General features: G+C 57.7%; 2 protein-coding genes across 3 annotated transcripts in view; both read right to left on the bottom strand.

The window, feature by feature from the left end:
- MAD1L1 (mitotic arrest deficient 1 like 1) overlaps window positions 1-21,951 on the bottom strand; it is a 241,682-nt gene that overhangs the window by 206,887 nt on the left and 12,844 nt on the right. For both annotated transcript variants that reach the window (XM_040267386.1, XM_040267396.1), the window contains 2 exons: window positions 21,621-21,735; window positions 19,220-19,281 (listed from right to left, as the gene is read on the bottom strand). In XM_040267386.1, the coding sequence (XP_040123320.1) occupies window positions 19,220-19,281; window positions 21,621-21,735 (177 nt within the window). The remainder of the gene's footprint in view (window positions 1-19,219; window positions 19,282-21,620; window positions 21,736-21,951) is intronic.
- MRM2 (mitochondrial rRNA methyltransferase 2) overlaps window positions 19,587-21,951 on the bottom strand; it is a 22,090-nt gene continuing 19,725 nt past the window's right edge. Inside the window, exon 4 of the mRNA XM_040267406.1 lies at window positions 19,587-19,644. Coding sequence (XP_040123340.1) covers window positions 19,602-19,644 — 43 coding nt within the window. The 3' untranslated portion in view covers window positions 19,587-19,601. The remainder of the gene's footprint in view (window positions 19,645-21,951) is intronic.

Genomic DNA, 21,951 nt, shown 5'->3' with positions numbered 1-21,951 from the left:
TCTCATATCTTTTATTTGTTGATACAGTTGGCATGTAGAAAAAACAGGTAGTAGCCCTGGTATTAGCAACATTAGATCTTTGAGTTAAGTACTTTCTTTGTTATAACCCACTGCACCTTTGTTCTACAAGAATGTAACTTTATTTAGTACTTTGAGGGTGATGCAGATTAAGAAAAAACACTTCAAGGGAAAAAGAGTTTTCTGGTTGATAGACATTTATCTAGGAAGAGAGCCATAAAAATGTTAACAGGCCTCTTGGCCAGAAGATAATGTAAACCACCTGAGACCTTTTGTATACGGGAAGGTATGCAAAAAGAAAGCCTGGTCTCAATAAGGGTCAGGACTGCTGCCCCTGCATAACTCTGCATATTCCATTATTTCTTTATGTACAACTTGGGGTATATAAGCTGCTTTTGAAAATAAAGTTGTGGGTCTGGCACCGATGCTTGGCTTCCCCATGTCGTTCTTTTCTCCCTTTTCTGGCTGAATTCCCATCTGGAGCGTGGAGGCTCACCATGTCTACTTATTTGCCCTGGCTTCTAAGACCCACACGAGAGGCAGCCCAAGGCGGGGCACCCTCTGCTATGCAAGCAGGCGCCGGTGGCCTACATAGACGGTGCAAACTCCACCTCTGCTATGCAAGCAGGCGCTGGTGGCCTACATAGACGGTGCAAACTCCTTGTCTCGGAGTTTTATTGGTTCTCTGCGTAAACCAAGTTATTCAGCCTCTTTTCTCCACTAATTTTCCTACTACACTATTCTTTCCTAATCTCTCTTTATATTTCTAAATAAATAAATCTCTCCTCACCGGCTCTGTCCCCACTTCGAATTCCTGGATCCACCGGGGCTGGACCCCGGCAAGGGAGGAGCGGAGCCTTGCACTGGAGCCTTGAGGTGCGTGTGGCCTCGTGAGAGATCCAGAGTCCTACAGGTTCATGACCCATGGAGACCCGAGACACCAAGGTCACAGGGCAGAGTCTGCCGCACAGCAACGGGTCACTGCCGCGTCTCCATCACCTCCCATCTCCTCCAAGACCCCGGGAGGCGGGCAGAATCAGCTCCATCCTGCAGATGAGGAGCTCAGCCAGGGAAGCGGCCCCACCAGAGACAGCCTGTAATCGTCTCCTCCACACAGACTGCCCCCTCTCCATGACGACCTGAGGCGGTTTCTAAGAGGTCAAGTTGAAAACAGAGCAGCAAATGTGATCCTGGTGTTTACCAGGCTCCACCGCAGCCCCACACAGAAGCCCTTCCACCCCCAGCCCATCACCAAGACAGAGTGCACAGCCCCAAGCCTCCACTCCTCACAGTTTCATTCACAAAGCGCCTACAAGACAAGTTCTCCCACTAGGAAGCAGAGCGAAAAATGAAACAAATGTTCTTTAAAAAGCCTGGGCCTTCCCCCAGCCCTCCCTACCCTGTCCAGCCTGGGCCTCCTGCTCAACTCAGAATCAGTGAGAAACGTGCCTTCCAACCCCTGGGGCTTAACTGTAATTCAGACACAGAGACAAGACTGAAGACTGTTCCCAGAGGCCCCAGCAAGCGCGAGAGCCTGGGGACAGGAGGGCCCAGGACACACACGGGGCCAGAGAGGCGAGCATGGCGAGGATGGGAGCTGCGGGAGGCTGGCAGACGGTGTGGCTGAGACATAGGCTGCCCGTGCTCCCTAACCAAGCTGCACACGCATCATCTTCAAATACGGCTCCCTGGGCCCAGGGTGGTGTTTTAAAAATCCATGTTCTCAGTTTCTCTTAAAGACCTGGACACACATCCTTGCAAGGTGGTCGTCAGCTGGGGTACAGCAGGACTGACCCAACAGCAGCTCAGTCACCCTGGCTCACGCCTTCTGCCCTGTCACAGGACCGCTCACGCAGTCACCTTCCCGGTACCCATGAAACATGGACCACTAACGGAGGGAAGGGAAGACCACGAGGAAGCACGAGGGACAGTCTCCCTCGCGGACGGAGCACCTGAAGGTCAGGATGGGGGTCTGCCAGCCACACAGTCGCCAGAAAGTCCACAGAGGCGGTGTGGCTCCACGTGGCATGGGAAATGGTCCCCCCGGAAGGTGGTGTCTCTCCAAGGATGAGGAGTGGCCCTCTGGAGACCCTGCACCCACTTCCAGGTGGCCACAGAGAGCAAGTTTATTCTCACTTTTATTAATAACACCCCTGTCACACAGAATTAGGATGAAGGCAGCTTATTAATTATAAACCCACATTTGGGGCTGAAAGGGGGGCCCCCTGAGACTACAATCATTATCCCCTCCTCCCTCGCTCCTCCTCCAAGATAAGAGCTTTGAATCCAGGAGCCACAGAAAGGCTATCAACTATGAAACTGGCAGATTAGCAAAGGGCGGAATGAAAATGAGACGGAGTGCACAGTCACTGGAAACTGATTCTCCAAGGAATAAAGTTGAAAACAAATCCCTCCTGAGGAACTGGGGGGAGAAAGGCAGCTTCCCCCCACCTGCCTCTGCTCCGACACTCACGTCATGCCCCAAGGAAACGACAGAAAGGATGTCATTAATAAATTTATTTCAACTTTCTTTTCAATGGTGCTGAGAAGTATATGCAAATCCATCCGTAATTAGGTTTAAAAATTCCATTTCATGGAATAATCAGACTTCAAAAAACTCAATTTTAGTTTTAATCAGATTTTAACAAGGATATTAAGTCCATTTCGTTTAGAAAAAGGAAAACTGTGAATTTAACACAAAATGTATTCAAGCTTAGCCCTGGGAGATAATTAAATAAAATTAATTTGGCAAGGGTTGTCAGTAAATGGAAGTACCCGGAGCCATGTTCATGCTCTTGATGGAAACAAAAGCAACTCATTCCTGTCCGGACAGACAGACGGAGCGGCGGCCTGCTCCACGGTCAGGGTCTCGGCCCAGGGGGCCTAGGAAGGCGGAGAGCCCTGGATGCCACTGCGGGCCCTAAGTCTGTCCTTTCCCTCCTGAAGCTGGACCCCAGGTCCGACCCAGCACGCTCACCTGCCCAGCCACCGAGGAGTGAGACAAGGGACACCCAGTCCAAGCCTTACAGGAGGGTTTCCCCACCCCGGGCCAGGCAAGGCCAAGCCCCCTCAGCCCCCAAAACAAGGCAACACTGAGCTCAGCGCCGGAGCAGGGATGGTGCTTAGTGGTCTCGGTGACCTCTCTAGGTGGGCATCTGCCCCACCCAACTGCTCAACAAGTGTCTGCTGGGAACTTGGCTACCAGGAGGAGGGAAGACAGAAAGGAGGCCCCTGTGCCCCGCCACAGGCCCTGGGAGTGAACTGCTCCAGAGCTCTGACCTGGAGGAGCCCCGTCCTGCAGGCATCTCCCACGCTGAGTAGGAACTCAGGCCCAGCACCAGAGGCCGGCAGGGCAGGTGCTGCCCCTGAGACGCAGGCGCCCGAACCTGTACCAGGCCCACTGCCAGTAACCGCCCCAAACAAGGTCACGTCCGCAGCCAGACTCTCCCAAACCAGAAAAGAGGAGAGAAAGCTATGCTATGCCCCTGCACGAGCAGAAAGCCACGAGGAAAACAAGCTGCGGGGAAAGCAGTGGGCAGGGCTCTGGGCCGGTTCTTTACACCAAATGGCCCAGCCTGGACCTTAAGGCAGGGCTCAGCCAACTGTGGCCAGGCAGACCCCGCCGCCATCTCTTTTAAACAATAAAGCTCTCCTAGAACGTGGCCACACCCACTCACTCACACACCGCACGGCAGCTTTCCCGCTGGATAACCGAGAGATCTGTTTTGTCCAGGACCACCCTAGTTCAAGCATGAAGAACCACATCCCAGGCCAAACAGGAGGGCTGGCCACCCTATCCTGTGTTGCAAAGACAGAGCTGAACACTTACTACCAAGACTTCATGGACCACAAAGCCTTCCAGGTTTACTACCTGGCCCTTTACAGAAAAAAAAAGCCAGCCACTGCTATAAATCCACCGTCACAGGTACCGACTGTGTAATTGTGAAAACTCTAGTTGACTAACTGGATAAGACAAGAGAAGGTCCATTCTCTGTTTCCAAGTCTGCATTTGAAGACTCACACTTCGATAACTTGGTAGTGACCCCTAGGGGACATCACCAGCGCTGCAACCAAGCTCTAACTGCTAAGCTAAGTCTTTTCAGTCGTGTCTGACTCTGTGCAACCACACAGACAGCAGCCCACCAGGCTCCCCCGTCCCTGGGATCCTCCAGGCAAGAATACTGGAGTGGGTTGCCATTTCCTTCTCCAATGCATGAAAGTGAAAAGGGAAAGGGAAGTTGCTCAGTTGTGTCAGACTCCTAGTGACCCCATGAACTGCAGCCTTCCAGGCTCCTCTGTCCATGGGATTTTCCAGGCAAGAGGACTGGAGTGGGTCGCCTCTAGCAAATAATAAAAATGCCCCAACTGAGGGAAGCACCAGCAGCAGCTTCCAGTGACTCTCTTTCCAACTAAGTCTAGCAGGAAAAGCCTAATCCTCCCACGGGCAGACCTGGAGAGACTGTGGCTCTCATTCCAGACAGCCTCAGTGAAGCGAATGCTGCAGAAACAAGTCCCGTGAGCTCCTTGGCCCCCCCGTGAGTGTGAGTCACAGTGACGCTGGGCGTGAGGCCTATTGCGTGTACATCAGATGGAAAACCGCAGTGCACTCGCCTCCATGAAACAGGACGTTGTTGGATGACTGGCGCTAGACACAGCGTTTCCACAAACCTTCAATCTGTAAAAACGCAGTGTCTGCAACACGCAGTAAAGCAATGCACAGAAAAATGAGGCACCCGCGCAGAAGACAGACGACGAGCTCTGATGACAGGCGCCCCCTCCAGACCCAACACGCAACGTGCCCAGCCCAGGTAAGCGCGACGCAGGAGGCGCCTAGCAACACAGAGCAGGAAGAGCAAGTGGGAGCCGGACGCTGTCTGAACGCTCCACACAGACCCACAAACCCTCCAGAAGCAAACCACAGCACTCGGAAGAGATCAGACGAGGGAGAAGCCTTCCGGCCTCGCCGTGGGAGGGCCGTCTGGTTCCACAAAACTGAAGAGTCATTTGCACGTAATAAAAACGGCCACCCTTCTACCTCAGCCATCTTCCTGAGCAAGACAGGACCGTGCTGCGGCCTCAGAAGTTAACCGTTGCCTTCCCGCACGACCGCCGTCTTCCTTCGCCCCGCAGCCCAGAGGGGTCAGCCTGAACAAAGGCAGAAGTCGGACACCCCCACCCCCACCCGGCTCTCAGGCTGGCAGGACCTCCGAGCCCCAGTGCACTGGGAGCCGTCAGGTCTGAAAGAGGGGCTATCAGCCGCGGGCTTCCTGCCCGCTATGGGCTGAGCGCTGCCTGGGCCAAACGGGTGGGCAGCTCCCCAGCAGAAGTCTGAGCGCCAGCAGCAGGCGGGCAGGCTCACAAAGGCACAGGCTCCAGCTGCAGGCACCATGTGGCCAGCCAGATGGACCGAGGTCACGCAAGGCAGAGCTCCCCCGCCAGGCCAGGCCCAGCCAAGCAGTCCCACAAAGGCGCCACAGACACTGTGCGACCCTGGCCAGCGAGCCCTCCTGTCGTCCGGCCCCTCCTCTGCCGAGCGGACAGAACAACAGCCGCTTCATCCACGGCGCCGGGTGGCGGACGAGCAGGACCCGCGTGCACGGGCATGGACAGCCCCCAGCAGCTCTCCTCAGATGGGCCGCTGCCAGCACGGGTGAGGCCCTGCTCTAAAGACCCCCTTCAGAGCGGAGACCACCTTCAGACAGACAAGCTTCGGGGTCTTGAGTCAGCCTCCAACTTCCAGACCAGAGACACGTCTGGCCTTCTGCCCACCGTAGCGTTCAAATGCAGCAAAGCCACAGCTGAAGTTCATCTCCAACTCAGCTGAATGCTCCCTGAAAATGCTCTCTGTGTCTGTGGCGCCTTTGCTCGCATTCTCTGCACAGACCCAGCTTCAACTCGCCGGGTCCAGAGGCTCCCCTCCAGTGTTGCTGTTACAAGCCTCTATCTGTCCCATGAGCACAAAGCTGCAGAGTGTGACTCAGATCTGCAATGTCCAGCAAACAGCAGGTCCGCAACTTAGAGTGCGAGGAAGGAACACGTGCGTGACTCTCCCCAAAGTCACCGCTCTCTCAACAGATGATGGACGGGTCAGGAGGACGGGCAGTGACCCGAAGGGAAACCAGAGGGACGGATGGAGAGAAACTGGCCTTGACCAGGAGACACCTTCATGAGTTCCAAGACCTCCAGGCAGGAGAGCCGCCCCCTCAACTGTCCACCACAACAAGACTAACACAATCCTCTGCTTGGGGGTAGACGTCCCAGCAAACCCTACGGGACGCCCTGATCCAGTGGGACACCCGCGCCCTCCCGGTGCCGCGGGGCCCAGGAGCCTGCAGTGCCTCAGACAGCGGCCGAGACCTCCGCCAGGCGGGGCCCAGCCAAGGACCCAGGCCTCTCGTGGTGACAGCAGGGAGGAGAGAGGCCCACCTGTCCACAGCAGGAGGAAGCCCAAACCCCACGGCGTGACCCAAACCCTTCAGGGACCCTTCAGGTTCCACCCCATGCACCCACACTGCAACTGCCTGAGACGAGAGACTCCTGAGCGGCCCCGTCTCAGGCTGGTAGGCGGCTGCACGCGCCACTTCCCGGAGCACGCCAGGGGCACCCCCGTATCAGCTCTAATAGACCCGAGGCTGCTCACAAGCCAGCTCCTGCAGCCACAGCCCCAGGTCGGGAAGGAAGGGAGACAGCTACGAGGCTGGGCAGGCCTTGCTCAGACGGAGCCCATCCGCTGCCTCTCGGAAGCCGGGAGCCGCAGCTCGGGCCCCTCCTCTCCCCTCCCCACAGAAGCCTCAGGTTCTCAACCAAACGAAGCACCTCAGGCAGCAGCTGCCAGCGGCCCCCTGAGGTGAGCGGGAGGCACTGGCCCCCAGACACCGCCCCCTCAGGGACTGGGCGCCCAGGGCTGCTTGCCCCTCGGGTCAGCTGGACACCCGCCCCCAGGTCACTGAGGACAAAGCGGCCGGAGCGGGGGTGCTATTTCGGGGTCTCCTTCGTTCAGCTCCAGCTCCTCGGAGCCTTGCAGGAAAAGGGAGTTTTCAGCAGAGACCCCCACGGCGCCCAGCCTGCGCTCCCCTCAGCCCAGCCTGGTCCCGAAGGCTCCCCGCAGGACCCACGTGGGCTCAGGGCTCTCACGTGTGTGCAGCGGGCTCCCCTCACTGACGGGGCAGAGGGGGCCGGGCTGCACTCTCCCCGCACCCCCGGGGATGCCACACGTAGGTCAGGGACATGGGGATGGGTCAAGCTCTGCTCATCAAGCTGCAGGGGCTGGGAGGTCAGGGCAGGGTGAAGCCAAGAAGTTGATGGCAAGCTTTATCGGAGAAACCTCCGAACTCATCCAGGGCCCGCCTGGCAGTGGCGACGCTCCCGGCCCCAGGTCCCGCTCTCTGGCTTCGTTCAGCTCTCCGCCCCAACCCCATTTCCACGCACCGGCTCTGCAGCACACGCTTCCCCTGAGAACTTGACCTGAATGCCCCCCAACAGGACGCTGGCCCCACCAGGGACACACAATGTCCCACCTCCCTAGCAGGCCCCATCAGCCCCCTCCCAAACAACCCTCAACGCCAACTTCCGGCAAGCGCCAGGCTGGGTCTTCCCGTTTGCTGTGGGGTGTTTTCCAGGCTTAAGATTAGTTCTGCACATCCAGGAACGATTCTAAACTGTCAGCAGCCTGCCTTCCTGTACTGGAGTCCCTCCCCTGCGCGTGTCTCGGATGAAGACTCGTGAGAGAGGACCATCTGAAAGCCAGCCCTGCCTGACTCAGCAGCGCCCTGGCCCAGGCCCTTCGCACCCCGACGGCCTCCGTGCGGTGGGCGCGCTGGCCTGTGCTGCACTCAGGACACGCAGAGGCCCCAACACCCACAGTCACAGGCGCCATGAGGCCGGGGTCAGCACGCAGCAGCGAGGGAGCCCGTGAGGACCCCTGCAGCCTCAGCGCCAGTGTGAGCCACACACCGAGTCTCCCATCCTCAGACGCAGGGTCATGGAGAACCTCCCAGGCACTGCCAGGGGCTCCAGGCCAGCCAAGCAGCCGCCTGGGGCAGGTGACGGGGCCCAGGCGTCACTTGGACCTGCCGATCACAGCCTCTACTGACAGGTCCACACACAGCAACACCTCTGTGCGCTCAGGAAGCCGACCTGAGTTCTTTGTCAGGCTGGAGAGGGAAGACACCCCGCAGGAGGGTGGCGTGCGCTCCACGCAGCTCCCCACAGGCACCAGCGAGGAGGGGGTGGTGGTGTCTCCCAAGTCTCTCTGGCATCTTCTGCTCCCGAGTCAGGGTGAAGACAGAACAGGAAGGAAGCCTGCCAGGCACATCTGTGCCCTCTCTCCCCGAGCCCCAGGGGACACTGGGGTCTGTGCCAAGGCAGCACGGCCCTGCTGCTCTCTCCTCAGAGCCACCCCCGCCACCAGCTGAGCGCACCACCGTCTGACAGCCAAGCCCGCCTTCCAGGCGAGCCCCATCGCTGCTTAAGTGACAGCCTGCTCTCAGACCCCGAGGCCCAGGCCGGGACCTGGCCACCCTGCACCCCAAACACCCGGCATCCCCAAGAGCACGATACGGAAACACCTTCCAAAGGCCCGCACAGCGCTGAGGTCTGGAGCACATGATCTTCAGCGGGGGAAACGCTCACGGAGAGTCTAGAGTGCTGGACACAAACCGTGGGCCACAGCCCCAGCCCCAGGCCAGGGACGGCGCCCGAGACAGACGCCCTGCCACCTGCGCTCAGCGGCCACCTCCTGCCAAACCCTAGAGCAGGAGCCCAGGCACAGTCCCGGGGCAAGAGCCCAGGTCCCCCAAGGTACTGCGCCAGTCTGCAGACGCCGGCGCTCAGCGGCCCCAGGAGCTGGGGCGGGGAGCCAGGTCTCCCTCGCGGCCCCCGAGCCGAGGGGCTGCCCAGTGTCCTGCCTGGGGCTGCTTCCCTGGTGACCGTCTCAGGGGCCAAGAAGGGAAGGAAGGCACAGCCGTTTCCTCTCGGATGCCCTGGTCATGGCACCGTGAAGAGCAAGCCCCCATGTCCCCGCTACAGGCGTGGGCCATCACATCACAGCCAGCCGCACCCAGGGGGGCTGCCCACTGCCCCCCATGCCGGCCGCACCCCCAGCTCCCTGGGACGGAGGAATGAGGACAGACGGTCAGCCCAAGGGCCAGCCCGGGCCAGGAGGGGGCCGACACAGGGCGTGCCTGACAGGCCCAGGGACACCAAGCGCCTCAGGGCGGATGCTCCCACTGAAGAGGACAGCGAGCTCCTGAGGCCTCCGGAGAGACAGCCTCCACAGCAGCAACCCCCACGAGACACAGGGCAGAAGCCGGGGCCAGAGCCCTGCCCAGGGCCGAGGGTCCCCAGGGAGGGCCACCCACTCAGGACAACCACCACCCACCGCCCCGGGCACACCCAAGACAGGCCAGGGAAGGACCTTGTGGTCCCACCACCGGGAGACTCAGGACAGCGACTCCAACTCCAGAGGGTGCTCCCCGCCTCCAGCCCCAACTCCCCAGCAGCACCCGCGCCGGGGACACTTCCTGTCGCTCCACCTCCCTTCTCATCCTCGGGACACGCCCATCTGCCAAGGGACACGTCCCCTCAGACAGCTCACCCAGGGCAGCAGCCGGCACCTGCCTGCTGCTGAGGCTGGCACACAGTCACCGGGCGGGGCCCGGGCAGCGTGTCAGAGCTCCAGGCGCGCGGCCTCAGCCCGACCGAGAGCAGAGCTCCTGTCGGTGGGAGCTCGGGAGCCTGCAGGACCAGCAGAGGAGGAAGCAGCGCTGGAGGAAAGCCAGAGCACAGGCCCAGCGACAGCCACCCAGCAGCCCTGCGCTCAGCGGCCTCTTGTTTAAACGATCGTTTCACTTCCCTTCTACAGTCGTGAACCTGTTCTCTGCATGCAACTCAGGGGCAAGGGCCCTGCCTCAAAGCCTGCCTGCTTCAGAGGCTCAAGAGCCGCCAACTGGATCCCTCACCGCTGACAAAGGTCAGGTCACTCCTCGAGCCCATCCCTGGCCTCCAGCCGGTCTTGGAGAATCCGAGCCAGGTCCCCAGGCGGCCAGCCACCCATGGGAAGGGGGCACCGGGCTCCAGGCGGAGAAGGCTGGGGCGTTGACTGACGCTGGACTCAGGGAACTGAGGCGGAGCTGCACGGGAGGAGAGTTCTAGCTTCTGACACAAACAACAGCGGCCGTGGGAAAGGCCGACGAGGCACGTGGCTGCCTGCAGCTGACCCCAGGAGGGCCCTGGACAACTGCACAGGCCTCTCCTCACAGCCTCAGAGCTGACAGCCAAGGTTCTCGGGGCAAAGCCCAGGTGCACAAGCCGACGACAATACCTCCCACTGTCCCAGAAGCTCCCCCGCCCCGGCCTGCCCCGCCCCGCCCCAAGACACTGGCCTTGCTAAGGCCAAGGTGGCTTTCTAAGGGGGCAGGCCCTCGGGGATGCCCCAGACGGAGTGTGCAGCCCCCAGGTCCTCCTCACGTTCTGACCTCTCAGGACACCCCCACTCTGCCCAGGGACCCTGGCACCCACCAGGGAGGGGCCTGGGTCCTCCCACAGCCCCAGGAGGCCTGTGGGCATGACTGGCTCTCAGCAAGCCTCTGCCAGGTCCAAGCCCCTGGGACAGCACAGCTGCCTCCGCACCCCCCAGAGCAAGCCCCTGGGAATCCCGCACAGCCTGACCTGGTCTAAACCCTTTCATTGCCTGGCTTTAGACTGTCGCTTCACATGAATTTAAAAGGAGGCACAGAAGTACAAGAGCCGTATGTACAAAGATGGAAGAAAAGCCCCCAGAGTGCTTCAAGAGCCAAGTGAGAAGCAGAGAAGCACAGGTCCGCTTGCCTGCCCGAGCACAGGCTGCTGCTCGGCCTGGGGGAGCACGCACAGGGATGCCCCCCAGGAAGATTCTGGAGCCTCTCCTCCGCCATGTTCCCTGCAGCGCTGCAAAGCCCAGAGCCGGGGAGACGGGGCCATGCCCAGCTGGGTCTCCATCAGAGCTTCCCGGCGGCCCAGACCCCACGGGAACAAAGCAGTTTCTTTCCCGCTGGGGCTGAGCGAACCTGTCAGGGTCTGTCCACACCTTGTTGCACAAGTCCAGCAGGCAGAGGCTGGGCCACGACGCTGCCAACTCACACGTGAAGCCCTCGGCAGGGAGCAGGAAGCCCCCCCCAGGGCTGTAGCTGAGAGAATGCGCGGTCAGGACAGTCCCCGCCACTCTGATCTTCTGGTTCCTGCCGGGCATACTGTGCACAGCGCCAGGACTCTGCCACAGCAGCCAAGCGCCAAAGGGTGCCCCGCCCAAGTCACAGCAAGCCACAGATCTGCCAAGCAAGGCTGTCGCAATGCCCTCACTCGTCACCAAGCGTCCATGAAACGCGCCTTGGACCTGGGCACGGAGGCGCTAAGGGCAGAGGCTCCTGGTCACAAGCCTGAAGCCTGAGGACGACCAGAGAGGAAGACACAACTTCCAAGGCTGAAGAGGCTGAGGACTCGGCACCCACAGCGAGCGAACCCCCGCGAACCGCTGCTGTCGGCCTCCGCAGGCAGGTGAATCTCTGGGATCAGTTCCGAAGCCCCCGGCCTCTGCCTGCACCCCTGGGGGAGGAAGCCCACAGCTGGGGCTGCAGGGGCCTGGGAGCTAACACCTCACAGACGCACAGGCCTGAGGGCGAATCAAGCATGGTTCAATGCCCCCCTGCAGACCTAGGATTCCTGAGAACAGCTGGGAACACGTGAGAGAATGAATGAACCAAGAATAAATAGGAACTCGGCCGAGACGAAGGAGGCATCAGCTTGCAGGACCTGAAGGGGCCCAGCTCACAAACACCCAAAAGGCCTCAGCTTTCCCCTCCCATCTTCTCTCCAACCTCTAAAGAAAGCCACACCAAGACCAATTAAAATGACTGAGATGGCCGACAACCCAGCCACCTCCCCAGGCGCCCACAGCACTTCCTGTATTGATCAGCCCAGCACCCAGGTAATTAGAAATCGGGAACACAGTCACCAGGGTAATAACAGTGTCCAAGCTGGTCAGTAGGATCCATTCTTAGGAGGAGATTATGCACGCCTCGTGCCGTCCTCCTAATTGGCCTCACACATCAGGGGAACGGTACCCAGGCCTTGTCACCTGGCCGGCCGACAAATGCGTCTGGGAAACGTCAGCACTTGTCAGCTCCCAGCTTCGCTCCAGATGATGGGTCAGCAGTTTTGGGGCCGCAGCTGCCAGGCTTCAGAGCCAACAAGCCTGCCCGCCCTTCTGTGTCCCTGGTGCCAGCAGCCCTGTGCCGGCCACTCCATCACACCTGTGCTCACACTGGCATGCTCTGTGCCCTCCCAGCCTGACTGAAACCGGGCCAGACTCAGGCACAAAAGGGTGGAGACGGAGCTGAGACGCAGCGGCTCCCTGGCCACAGGCAAGCTGTTTCCTCTGTGAAATGAGAGGTTTGGCGGCAGAGGGGCTCAACAGGCGTTCCGTGCCTGTGCAGCGAGCGTCCCCCACAGGAGGTGCTGCCGAGATGCTTCTAAAGGCCCGGCCACGGCACTCCTCCTCCCCGCCGCGGCGACTGCACCCTCCATCTCTGTTAGAGCCTCTGAACACACACTGCCCCGGGCGACCGACGACGCGCTCATGCTGCGACAGAAAGGTCAGGTGCACACTTGGAGGGCAATTCGGTCAAACACAGGTACCTTTTACGGTACAAAGCTACTGCTAAGAATCTGTCCAACCGAAATAACACTGCTTATTGGTGGGAAAATAACCCCACTGGAAACACCCTGATGGCCATCAGCAGGGGAACCGAGTCCATCAGAGCCACCGGCACCGTGGACACCGCGAGACCCTGGCCACGCAGGAGGCCAGGCTGCGGCGGGGCGGGGGCGCTGCCAAAGCTGACTGAAAACAGCAAGCCTGCAGGGCAACGATGCAGAGTGAGCGCCTCTTGGGAGGGGGCAGGGGACACATGAAGAGCTTATACGACAAAGAAAACATTGCTTTCCTGTTTTTAAATTCTGCACCCACTAAACTCACCGTGGTAATCATTCCATGAGATGGATAAGCCCAACCATTATGCTGTACGCCTTAAACTTGTATGGTGCTGTTTGTTGATGATATTGAAATAAAACTGGAAGAAAAAAAAGCTCATACGTACACACAGCGTTTCTAGAAAATTGCATAGGAATTTACCAGCTTCTGCCCAGAAAGACGGACGAGGGTGAGAGCCGTATCAGCCAGCAGCCCCGCCCTGGGGGCAGCCCTCAATCCTGCTCTGACAGTGGCAGCCCTGGGACCAACTAGGGCACCAAATGTGGCGCCAGACAGTCCCACAGGGCAAGCCTGGAGGGCCGCCTGGCGGGAGGGGTGGGGGGGGGGCGGGGGTGAAGACCACGTGAAGCTAGTGAAGCTGAGCGGTTCTGTGAAGACCTCCAACACCTCGCAGAACTAACACCCCCAAAAGATGTCCTTTTCATTCCAGAGGACTGGGATCCAAAAGTAGGAAGTCTAGAAACACCTGGAGTAACAGGCAAATTTGGCCTTGGAATGCGGAATGAAGCAGGGCAAAGACTAACAGAGTTTTGCCAAGAAAATGCACTGGTCATAGCAAACAACCTCTTCCAACAGCACAGGAGAAGACTCTACACATGGACATCACCAGATGGTCAACACCGAAATCAGATTGATTATATTCTTTGCAGCCAAAGATGGAGAAGCTCTATACAGTCAGCAAAAACAAGACCAGGAGCTGACTGTGGCTCAGATCATGAACTCCTTATTGCCAAATTCAGACTTAAATTGAAGAAAGTAGGGAAAACCGCTAGACCATTCAGGTATGACCTAAATCAAATCCCTTATGATTATACAGTGGAAGTAAGAAATAGATTTAAGGGCCTAGATCTGATAGATAGAGTGCCTGATGAACTATGGGATGAGGTTCGTGACATTGTATAGGAGACAGGGATCAAGACCATCCCCATGGAAAAGAAATGCAAAAAAGCAAAATGGCTGTCTGGGGAGGCCTTACAAATAGCTGTGAAAAGAAGAGAGGCGAAAAGCAAAGGAGAAAAGGAAAGATATAAGCATCTGAATGCAGAGTTCCAAAGAATAGCAAGAAGAGATAAGAAAGCCTTCTTCACCGATCAATGCAAAGAAATAGAGGAAAACAACAGAATGGGAAAGACTGGAGATCTCTTCAAGAAAATTAGAGATACCAAGGGAACATTTCATGCAAAGATGGGCTCAATAAAGGACAGAAATGGTAGGGACCTAACAGAAGCAGAAGATATTAAGAAGAGGTGGCAAGAATACACAGAAGAACTGTACGAAAAAGATCTTCACAACCAAGATAATTACGATGGTGTGATCACTCAGCTAGAGCCAGACATCCTGGAATGTGAAGTCAAGTGGGCCTTAGAAAGCATCACTACAAACAAAGCTAGTGGAGGTGATGGAATTCCAGTGGAGCTATTTCAAATCCTGGAAGATGATGCTGTGAAAGTGCTGCACTCAATATGCCAGCAAATTTGGAAAACTCAGCAGTGGCCACAGGACTGGAAAAGGTCAGTTTTCATTCCAATCCCAAAGAAAGGCAATGCCAAAGAATGCTCAAACTACCGCACAACTGCACTCATCTCACATGCTAGTAAAGTAATGCTCAAAATTCTCCAAGCCAGGCTTCAGCAATACGTGAACCGTGAACTCCCTGATGTTCAAGCTGGTTTTAGAAAAGGCAGAGGAACCAGAGATCAAATTGCCAACATCCGCTGGATCATGGAAAAAGCAAGAGAGTTCCAGAAAAACATCTATTTCTGCTTTATTGACTATGCCAAAGCCTTTGACTGTGTGAATCACAATAAACTGTGGAAAATTCTAAAAGAGATGGGAATACCAGACCAGCTGACCTGCCTCTTGAGAAATCTGTATGCAGGTCAGGAAGCAACAGTTAGAACTGGACATGGAACAACAGACTGGTTCCAAATAGGAAAAGGAGTACGTCAAGGCTGTATATTGTCACCCTGCTTATTTAACTTCTATGCAGAGGACATCATGAGAAACGCTGGGCTGGAGGAAGCACAAGCTGGAATCAAGACTGCTGGGAGAAATATCAATAACCTCAGATATGCAGATGACACCACCCTTATGGCAGAAAGTGAAGAGGAACTAAAAAGTCTCTTGATGAAAGTGGAAAAGGAGAGTAAAAAAAGCTGGCTGAAAGCTCAACATTCAGAAAACTAAGATCATGGCATCTGGTCCCATCACTTCATGGCAAAAAGATGGGGAGACAGTGGAAACAGTGTCAGACTTTATTTTTTTTGGCTCCAAAATCACTGCGGATGGTGATTGCAGCCATGAAATTAAAAGACACTTACTCCTTGGAAGGAAAATTATGACCAACCTAGATAGCATATTCAAAAGCAGAGACATTACTTTGCCAACAAAGGTCCATCTAGTCAAGGCTATGGTTTTTCCAGTAGTCATGTATGGATGTGAGAGCTGGACTGTGAAGAAGGCTGAGCACCAAAGAATTGATGCTTCTGAACTGTGGTGTTTGAGAAGACTCTTGAGAGTCCCTTGGACTGCAAGGAGATCCAACCAGTCCATTCTGAAGATCAGCCCTGGTTGTTCTTTGGAAGGACTGATGCTAAAGCTGAAGCTCCAGTACTTTGGCCACTTCATGTGAAGAGTTGACTCACTGGAAAAGACTCTGATGCTGGGAGGGATTGGGGGCAGGAGGAGAAGGGGACGACCGAGGATGAGATGGCTGGATGGCATCACCGATTCGATGGATGTGGGTTTGGGTGAACTCCGGGAGTTGGTGATGGACAGGGAGGCCTGGCGTGCTGCGATTTGTGGGGTCGCAAAGAGTCGGACACGACTGAGCGACTGGACTGGACTGGACTGGACTGGCCTTCTGCGGCCCACACCTGGCTTCCACGGCAACACTCCAGAACTCGCTCCAAGTCCCCAGGACCCAGACAAACTGAAAGAGCCTGGGCTAGTCCCAGCTGCCCATCGGCCTTAGACAAACTCAAGAAATGAGCTTGTGCCCAGAGTGAAGGCTGTACACAGTGCCCCGTCCGCTGCTGACCCCGGGCCAGGCCGGCGCCTGCTGGCTACACCATCCCCGGGTGGGGAGCGGGCTTCCTGGGACCTGAGCATGTGCTCCGTGCTGACAACATCGAGCGGTTTTCACGTCTTTATTCGCCACACATCTTCTCACACATCTTCTCAAAGTTATCTGTCCAAACCCTTTCACCCACTTTTTTAACGTGGTTATCTTATCAATTTGAAAGCATTTTACTCTGCATTTTGGATACAAGTCCTCAGTCAGACACACATATTGCAAATATTTTGTCACACTCTATGTTTTGCCTTTTTTCCTTAACAGTGTTTTTTGAAAGCAAAGGTTTTTAATTTTGATTAAATCTAACATCAATTTTTTTCCATGTATGTCTTGCTTTTTGTGTCCTAAGGACTCTTCACCAAACCCACGCTTCCAGGAGTGTCTTTTACCCTAAGTCTGTGCCCCGCTGAACTATTCAGTGGCCAGTAGGAGGTGTCCATGTCTGTGCAGACTCCCTGGTGGCCAGCACCATCTGCTCAAAGACTCTCTCCCACTGAATTATCTTGTCACCTTTGACCGAAATCAATTGACTCTGAGTATTTGGACTATTCCTGAGCATTCTATTCTGCCCCATTGATTTGCTGCACACTATGACCACTCTTCCTGATTAACGCTGCTCACAGGGAGCTTGCAGTCAGCCTCTGGAAGCCCGCTGATACATTCTTCCTGCAAAGCCTGACACCATTCCAGGTCCTTTCCATTTCTGTAGAAATTTTAGAATCAGTTTGTCAATTTCTCCAGAAAAGCCTCCTGGGGCTGAGTGGGACTGCGCTGAACCTATCAATCACCTCCACAACACCGAGTACGACGGTGCCTGTCTGCACTGACTTACCCTGCTCCCAGTTTCTGTTCTCTCAGCCACATCTTGCAGTTTCCGGCGCAACAGATCCCGTAAACACAGCTTGTTAAACGTACCCCTGAGTACATCACGGACACTTCACAGGGTGTCCCTGCTCAGCACCTTCAAATCACCAGCCAGACCACACTCCTGAGGAGAGACGCTCAGTGCCTCACAGAGCTTCACCACCTTCGCTCCCTCTGTCCAACCCCAAGGCCCTGGGACAAGGACCTCGGGACACCAGAGGCGCCCGCCCTGCTCACCCCGACACGCCCAAGTGCACAGGCCCCGCCTCCCCCATGCACGGCATTCCCTCACACCCTGCAAGTCCTGAGGCCAACCTGCCCCCGACTCACATGACCCGTGTGCTGGAGACAAGGGTCAGACAAGGCCAAGGGTGGACAAGCTTGTCTGGCGGATACTGACACTCAGCTTGACAGACTTCCCAACAGGTTTGCACTGGTTGCCCACCAGCTCACGCTACTCCTCCCAGTCACTATCTCTGGGTCCTCGGGATTTAACAAGTCTCAAAACAGGAAGCGGGTGGCCAATGTCATGCTGGGTGGACCCTTCGCAGGTCCTAACCTCTGCGAGGCCACAGAGCCCGCTGAGAACCTGCGAGAAGCCACAGCCCGTCCAGAGCAGAGCCCGCGTGGGGGACACGCGGCCCGAAGCACCAGAAGCTCGGACTCCGGGGCTGAGAGCGCCCTGCAGAGGCGAGCTGACAGCAGCGTGGGCCGGCGGGAGCTGCAGGCGCAGGGCCCAAGGCCGCAGGGAGCCAGGCTCGCCGAGGGGGTGCCGCCTAGTGGTGGCAGCTCTCAGAAGCTCCAGGAGACGGGCCAGCAAGCAGCCGGAGCCCGGGGTCGCGACCGGCCCCAGAGGAGCAACACTGTGGCCATGCTTTGACCAAAAGACCCAAAGTGCCTCCCAGGCCCTCAAACTGCTGCTACCAGCACAAACGCCGGACTCCAGCGTCTACCGTCCACCAGAGCTAGCTGACCACACTTGGGAGACGTGGGTCCCTGGACCAGCCTGCAGAATCTCACATCTACACACACCCACTCGCAAATCTGTGGTTTTGTGGGGAGATAACAAGTTTTGTCAGATTCTCAAGAGCATGACCCTGTGGTGAGAAGCCCACGTTCCAGAAAACTCTTCCACTTATAGATGTGGAAACTAAGGCCTAGAGACCCCACGACAAGGGGGGTCAGACAGATGAGCAGACACAGCTTAACAGGGTCAGGCGCTCAAACGCCGCAGCAGCTGGCGTAACAGGCACGAGAGGGCGTGAGAAAGCAGCCACACGCTCCCTCCTCTGACGGGAGCCTCCCTGGGAGCGGGCGGGAAGCTCATGAGCCCAGAGAGCAGGAGAAACTGCAGGCGAGAGGCCCCACTGGGCCAGCCCACGTGAGCCCGGCTCTGCAGGTGGAGGCCAGGCGAGAACGGCAGCCCGGCCTGTCCTCTGAGACTCAGCGAGGCACAGAGAAGACAACGGGGCATTTTCAAGCAACAAGCACCTGGAGCCCACAGCGCGGGGGAACCGGCAGGTCTGGGGGCAGCAGTCAGAGGGTGTAATTACAGGACAGCCCCTCGCAGCCTTGGCGCAGTTTCCAAGAGCAACAGGAGAAGCACAGAGAAGAACCCGTCGTCAGCTCACACAAGCAGACAAACAGAAGGCTCGTTAACCACCACAGGACCTGGGAGCCAAGGACTGATCCTAAACCATCAACCTCCCAGCTCTGTGCCCAGGCAGAGTCGGTCTGTGTGAGCCGAGAAGGGGCCCAGGGGCTGAGGGCCAGCGGCAGAGCAACCCCAGAAGGGGCGGGGGCCCCAGGAACCCAGGCGGCAGGGGGGTGGAAGACCCCACTCACCTGTGAGGTCAGCTCGACAGACTCGCTAAGGCTGCTGCAGAGGCCTGATGGCAAACTACCCGCTGTTACCGCTTCCCTGTTCTACCCCTAAGGACTCAGCGTATTTCAACTGTTATAACCACCTAAAAGAAATTACTTCTCCTCAACAAACAACTACCTCCTCAGTATAAACAAAAACAGTCCTTTAGGAAAGCCCAATGCTACTGGGGCAGTACCTGCTGACCCTTGAGAGCGTACTTGGCAGGGAGAGCTGCCCAGCTCCATCCCTTTGAGCCTCCGCAGCCGCAGGGGGGGACGCTGCCAGAGGGACCTGGGACGCAGGCTCGCTCGCCAAGGGTGCCGCCCGTGAGGAGAAGGCGGCGACTGCGGGCCTGGCACCCTCTGCCTACCTGATGCTCAAGCCGGTGGTCTGGTCCAGCCTCTCCCAGCTCTGCAGCTTCGTCAAGAGCCTCTGAAAAGACAGGGAGGGAGACCCCTCAGAGCTCTGTGCCAGCGTCTCCACCCAGGGACACACAGGCCTGCCGTCCCCCCACACCACGGCACCCCCTCCCCACCACGGCACCCCCTCCCCACCACGCACACTCGACCCAGACAGGACAGCGTCACAGGAAACGGACGATCACCGTGACATCACGGCCCCAGTCCTCCACAACCGCCTGCCCTCATCTCCAAAACGTGCCATGCTTCCAGGCTGCTTCTCAACTGCTGAAGCCACACTGAGTGTTTAGCACATCATTCACACCGCCCGTAACTGGGGAGGCTCCCCGCAGGCTAGGACTGTGGGCTGGGGGCCGAGAGAGCCTCACAGACGGGCCTGTAGTAACAGCCTGCACCCCAGGAAGCAGGCCCCGGGCACTGCAGACCCTGGGCCCCACTGCCTCCCGTCTTCCCGGTGCTCCTCAGGACGCTCAGCCCCGATCCCACCCCCAGAACACACACACACAGAGCAAGCTGGGTCACCAGCTCAGCTGCTCAGTCGTGTCCGACTCTGCAACCCCACGGAATGCGGCACACCAGGCTTCCTGTCACCAACTCCTGCAGCTTGCTCAAACTCATGTCCATCATGTCAGTGATGCCATCCAACCATCTTGTCCTCTGCCGTCCCCTTCTCCTCCTGCCTTCGATCTTTCCCAGCATCAGGGTCTTTTCCAATAAGTCAGTTCTTTGCATCAGGTGGCCAAAGTATTGGAGCTTCAGCTTCAGCATCAGTCCTTCCAATGAATATTCAAGGTTGATTTTCTTTAGGATGGACTGGTTGGATCTCCTTGCAGTTCAAGGGACTTTCAAGAGTCTTCTCCATCACCACAGTTCAAAAGCAGCAATTCTTCATGGCTAGGGCCCTGGCTGCTGGGAAGAACAGGAGGACACGGCCCCACTCGGCCTGAACGCAGGCTCTCGTGCCCGGTAATCTCACAGCCGCGGCACACTGACCCACACGCCACACACAGTCTCGCCCCCTTTCCAGGCCACCTGCCTCTGCCGACCTCCTGCCGGGCCGAGCACACGATGCTCCACGCTCTCACGCAGCCGCCGGAGCATGTCCTGAGCCCTCTCACGTGCCAGGCGCGAGCCTGGTTACTCATCCTATGACTACAGCTGATGCTCAGTCAACACTTACCACCGTTCAAGCCCTTCACATGAACGTATCCAACCCTCACAGCCCTACAGGGAGACACGCACTCCTCGTTACACAGGTGGGCACAGGCGGGCAGAACAGTCAGGCGATCTGCCAGGGCCACACGGCCAGCGCGCGCACGCAGAAGGGTCTGAAACTAGGCAGTGTGACTCCCCACAAAGGAGCTCAACCAACTTTAAAAGAGCCTACATCCAAAGTAAAACTACTTGTCTCCAGAACTGCTTCTTCGGGCTGTTTCCACATAAACAAGTGTCTGAGAGGACGCGTGCTCTGGCCCCAGGATGCCCCAGCTGGTGGGAACTGCTGGAGGTAGGCTGACCAGATTGGAAGTCCTGAGAAGGGTGCCACGGCTTATGCCAGGCAAACCAGAAAGGGAGGTGACTGAGTGTGACCACAGGTACCCAGTGTGGAAGGACAGAGGACCCTAGGCCTGGAGGCCTCGCACTGGTCTGCCCAGGAGAACTCGGGTGCTTCGGCACCAACGTGCGTGGCCATCTCCACAAGGTCCCACAGAACACCCACAGTGAGTCCCAGCAGCAGAGCCAGGGAGAGCAATCTCAGCACAGGAGTCTGCTCCTTCTGCGGGGGAACAATGTCTGTCCCGGGCACCAGAGAGTCCTCTGCGCCCTCCCACTCAGCAGCTGGTTAAGTGCCCCAAGGGCTACTGACCCCACCCGCCATGCACCCGGTAGCTGAGGGCACACGGCTGCTGTCCTGAGCCTACAGGCGAGCAGCCCAGCGAGGACCTCCCTGGGCTGGACTCAGAGCTCAGAACACCATGCTCCACAGGACGCTCCAGCCGCTGGAAGGCCCCAAGTTCCCCGACTCACGGCCCCTCCGTCTTCAGCGCCACCAAGAGCAGCACAGCACGTCCGCGTCACTCCACACAGCCCTGGCCTCCTCTACGCGCGCCTACCCCCGCCAGGACCCCTGAGCACACTGGTCCACCCAGGGCCAGCGGGAGCCCCAGGGGCACCTCCAACCGCAGGCTAGTGCTCAGCACCCTTAGAGGTCCCCTTTTTCCGCAGTTCTGGGGCTTAGGACAGGGCTGACTGCAGGGGCCACCATGTGAGCCCAACAGCCCCCATCAGCGGGTCAGCTGGGATGTAGGGTCCCCTCGGCAAGTGGAGGACCCCAGAGACCAGCTGGCTCACCTCCTTCTCCAGCTCGAGGTCCACCAGCGCTTCCTGCATCTTCTCCTGCCGCCCCAGCCTGCGCTGCAGCCCCTCCAGCTCCTCACGCAGCAGGCCGTTGGTGTCCCGCGTCTCCCTGGCAGAGCCAGAAGCAGAGTCATTCAGACAGCCACACACCCCAGGGACGAGTGCAGAGGCCCTGACCCTGGAAGGCTGCGTGCACGTGTGTACGTGTACATGTGTGTGCACACACAGGCACACGTCCCCGGCCCCTCACTGTAGGCAGGCGTTCTCCACACACACACACACACAGAGGCACACGTCCCCGGCCCCTCACAGCAGGCAGATAGTC

Source organism: Oryx dammah, unplaced genomic scaffold (genome assembly GCF_014754425.2).
Source record: "Oryx dammah isolate SB20612 unplaced genomic scaffold, SCBI_Odam_1.1 HiC_scaffold_2, whole genome shotgun sequence".
In the NCBI taxonomy this organism is placed as follows: Eukaryota; Metazoa; Chordata; class Mammalia; order Artiodactyla; family Bovidae; genus Oryx; species Oryx dammah.
This window is presented reverse-complemented; position numbering and strand designations above follow the sequence as displayed.